Source organism: Microcaecilia unicolor, chromosome 12 (genome assembly GCF_901765095.1).
Source record: "Microcaecilia unicolor chromosome 12, aMicUni1.1, whole genome shotgun sequence".
Taxonomy (NCBI): Eukaryota; Metazoa; Chordata; class Amphibia; order Gymnophiona; family Siphonopidae; genus Microcaecilia; species Microcaecilia unicolor.
The window spans coordinates 79,480,077-79,484,172 of NC_044042.1; the positions used below are offsets into that span (position 1 = coordinate 79,480,077).

Consider the following 4,096-nt stretch of genomic DNA (forward strand, 5'->3'; position numbering starts at 1 on the left):
ACATCACAGTATAAGGCTACCAGGGAATACCCTGCGGGATAAAGACACTGTAAGTGATCCATGCATTAACCCTAACCCATCCCTGCAAAGTGGTGGAAAATAAAAAAATTAAAAGCCTGGGATATTCAGAGCCTTTCACTTAATGAAGTGACAGTCAACAAAAGTGACAACGGGCAGATCAAATGGCTCTGCAATCTTCCCACTAAGTAGGATGGCAAGTGTAAAAACTTATCTTCAAAGAGATTTAACAGATAAAAAGTCACCTTCACAAAAATAAAATGAGTCTAGTTCTGAGTTCTTTGGGAAGACTTTGGTGTTTACAGTGGATAGCTATGGACTTGAAGTCAGACATGCCTACTCAGTACAGCCAAATCCTCTATGGCATTATTGATATGAAAATCAACCTCATTTCAGACGTTTTGTTTTACACTCAAATCTTACTGTAGCTGCCTTTAGTTAATAGGGAATACATTCAGAACATAATATAAATTAAACCACAAGCTCTGCATCCTTTGCTCAGATCCTCACCTCTAGCACCTCTCATCATCCCATCTTCCTCCTCCTCCTCTAAAAAAAAAAAAAAAGAAAGAAAGAAAGAAAAAGAGGTAGCAAAGTACAGTAGTGAAAAACGACCAGGATTTTGTGGCTCAAAATTATTAAGCTATCATAAGTTAGAAGCATATATTTTCAGAAAGAGCTTACCACTATTTGAAAAAGGAGTTTTATATGCCTAAATATCGGGGTGTTTTTTTTAACATCTGAAATCTCTAGAAAGCACACTGAAAACTGTCACATGTACACACACTTAAAATTTATTGGACCCATACCATGAAGATGTTTTAAACTCTGGCCCACCTACTACAACCCTTGAAGGGTCTCTTTCCTGTCCTTAACACGTCACAAAAAATGGTATCACAAATTGGGGTCAAAACTACATTCACAGAAAAAAAAAAAGCAAATGAACACAAAACCAAAAAGAGCCAAACATACACACGTTACAAATTCACTCCCTCTACAGAAGCCGCTTGAAAACTCGGGTTGCACATAATTAAAAAAAATATATTTAATAAAACTCGTTTTCAAACCCATACAAGCCTATTTTTTGTTGTTGTCGTTCTGATTGTATATATCAAAGCAAAAGGCCCAGATCTGTTATATACATCTATGCATACAATATTACACTCCCCCGATGTAAAAAGTGCCCTTCCCACCCCACCCCACCCCCAAAAGTCTCAGTCTCCCAACTGGCCGGGGCAAGCCGCCCCTTGCAGTTCCCTCTCTTGCAGCAACCGGCTGTTCTCCGCTCTCAGGCTCTCCAGTTGTTGCTCCAGCTCCCGGACTTGGCTGTCCGCTGCCCCCGGGACTTGGGGGGGCTTCTTGCCCTCCAGCCTCAGTCTGTTGTTCTCCTCCTCCATCCTGCACAGGCACTTCTCCAGCTCCAAGTACTCCCGGATCAGCTCCTGCTTGCTCATGTTCTGCAGGCTCTCCGCGTGGTATTTCTCGTAGGTCTCCGAGAAGTCTCTCTGCAGGAATTCACCGCCGCCGTCCCCCATGCCCCCTCCGCCCATGCCATCACTGCCGCCCTCCTCCTCGTCCCCGAAGTCCTCATCGCTGGTGTCGTCGGACTTGGTGGTCGATCGCCGCGGGGGGCACAAGCCGGTCTTCAAGTCGGGCTCCTCCTGGTCGTGGTCTTCCATCAGGAACTGGGTGGTATTGTAGGGGGCCACCGGCTGGCCCTTGGCGAACATCTCGGCCCGCACCCGGGCCGCCCGCAGGGTCTCCCGCTCTTCCAGCTGCTGCTTCTCCTCCCCACGTCAGCATGAAGTAGGGCTTCCAGCGCCGCTTCTTCTTGGACGGGCGCCGCCGGTGCTTCTTTTTGCCCACCTGCTTCTGACCTTCCTCGCCGGCAGGGGGCGCGCATCTCTGCTCGGCTTGACACCCCTGGCTAGGCAGCGCCCCCGTCTGGTTGCGGCTATCGCCCAGCGGCTGCTGCCCTCCTTTCTGGTCCTCGCTTGGCGCATCTGGGCAGGTCTGGGCTGTTACCTTAGGAGGAGGAGGGGTCGAGAGGGCAGCGGCGCTCCGCGGCTCTTCGCACATCTCTTCATCCTGTTCCTGCGCTTTCGGTCGCCCCCTACTGTCCGTCTCCCCCAGTACTGCTCCCTTCTCGTCATTGGCCGGGGGACAGTCCAAAAAAGGCTCCCCACCTGCATGCTCGGCCATCCTCGGGAGACACTCCAGACTTGGGACTCCTTCCTCCTGTGGCCCCCTTACAAGTCCAAAGGGTGTGAGGTGAAATGAGGGAAGGAAGTAGGGCTAGTAGTTGATGCTCAGCTGCTGCATCGGCTCTCGGGCTCTGTCTGCACTTCTTCTGCACAGGGAGCGGACGAGTCCTCCGCCCACTCCCCCCTCGAGAGGCCGCCCTCTTCCCCACCCCCTTTTCGACACTTCCACTTGCTGCCGTGTAGTAGACTCAAGCCTGGGCACGTTCCTGCTAGCTCGCCTCCAGAAGAACCCACACTTGATTCATTCTCTCTTTCCCCAACCTCGCCACCTCACTAGCCAGCTTCCAACTGCTGTTTCCCAGCCCCCTATAGTACCTTTTATAGACGATACGCCCCGCCCCTCTTTGTACGCATGCGTCTTGCGCCTCATTTCTGCGCCCTCTGGGACTCGTAGTTCGCGTTCCCGGCTGGTATGGGAGCAGCTGCGGGCCCACCTCACTACAACTCCCAGAACACCCTGCGTCTCCAGTGCCAATGGCCACGCGCATCGGCACCACAACGCGCGACTGCTCACTGCCTACGCTTGACACTCCCACCCGGATGTCTCATTGGCTCCGGCGCACGCGTACAGTTGCTAAGTCAGGCCCTCTCTCTGCCGGAGGGAGCGAGGTGTCAATCACCAACTCTTCAGCCAATTGTAGCGAACCGAAGGGGGGCGGGTCGGACGATACCACTTTCTTCTTCTTTCTTTTCAGTTCACAGAAATGAAAAACTGTAACTCTTAAAAGGTGACGTACGGATTGCAATAACTCGTCTGTTTCTTACGTGAAAAAACGGTGCCCAGTGACCTACAAATCTTAAGAGTCTAGATAATTTTGCATCCCTCTGCCGCTTGCGTTATTCCGTAGTCTATCGAAAAAAATAGTGCCTGAAGATACGATCAGACATTTCAAAATCGACAGGAATGAAGTACTCGCGCTCAATTTGGCTTATTCCCACCCCCCTTTATGATTTCTTGCTTGACGCGTTGACACTCCAAAAAAGCAAAGCAAACATAAATAAAAAACGTCCGAAGCTATAAAGCGGAAGGACATGGTACACATTCGCTGTCTGCTGTTTGATGATGAACGTAAACAAACCAGCAGAAACGAGTTCTGTCTTAAAGGGACCAATGACTCTATTCTGTCCAGCAGTGAAGTGTCAGGGTGGGTCCTTATAGTTTCTTAAAGGAAGGTTTTCGGTGTGGACTGTGACTTTTTATGTGTTTAGGTTGAAGGGGCCATTTAACATTGTTAGGTATGTGTGCACAGTCCATAATAGCAGGGCTAGTGTTAGCCTATGCAGCTTTATTTTCACATATTTGAGCCCCTTGTGGTATACGGATCCAGGATCCAGGGTAATTGCTCTGGTTGTACACTTTCTTCCTCTAATGCCAGCTATGCCTAACAGATTTGCTATTTATTGGATTGGCTCCACACATGTTAGTAGGGGTACTTATGATTCCTCTAGAGATAAGAACATAAGAATAGCCATACTGGGTCAGACCAATGGTCCATCTTACCCAGTATCCTGTTTTCCAGACAGTGGACAAGCCAGGTCACAAGTACCTGGCAGAAATCCAAATCCTGGCAACACTCAATTCCAGGGCTAGCAGTTGCTTCCCATTTCTGTCGCAATAGCAGCCTATGGACTTTTCCTCCACGAATTTGTCCAAACCTTTTTTAAACCCAGATATGCTAACCGCTGTTACCATATCCTCTGGCAAAGAGTTCCAGAGCTTAACTATTCGTTGAGTGAAAAAATGTTTCCTCCTACTTGGCACTCGCAGTTCAGCAACACTGGCTTGGTCTACCTTCTCTGCAGCTTACTGGTTT

General features: G+C 49.4%; 1 protein-coding gene across 1 annotated transcript; it reads right to left on the minus strand.

Annotated features, from left to right (window-relative positions):
• Nucleotides 1–796: 796 nt before the first annotated feature.
• HEXIM1 (HEXIM P-TEFb complex subunit 1) lies at nt 797–2,560 on the minus strand. The gene is given in 2 exon segments (XM_030221435.1): nt 797–1,808; nt 1,810–2,560. Coding segments are annotated over 2 exon segments (987 nt in total). The 5' UTR covers nt 2,221–2,560; the 3' UTR covers nt 797–1,232.
• Between the last annotated feature and the right edge of the window lie 1,536 nt (nt 2,561–4,096).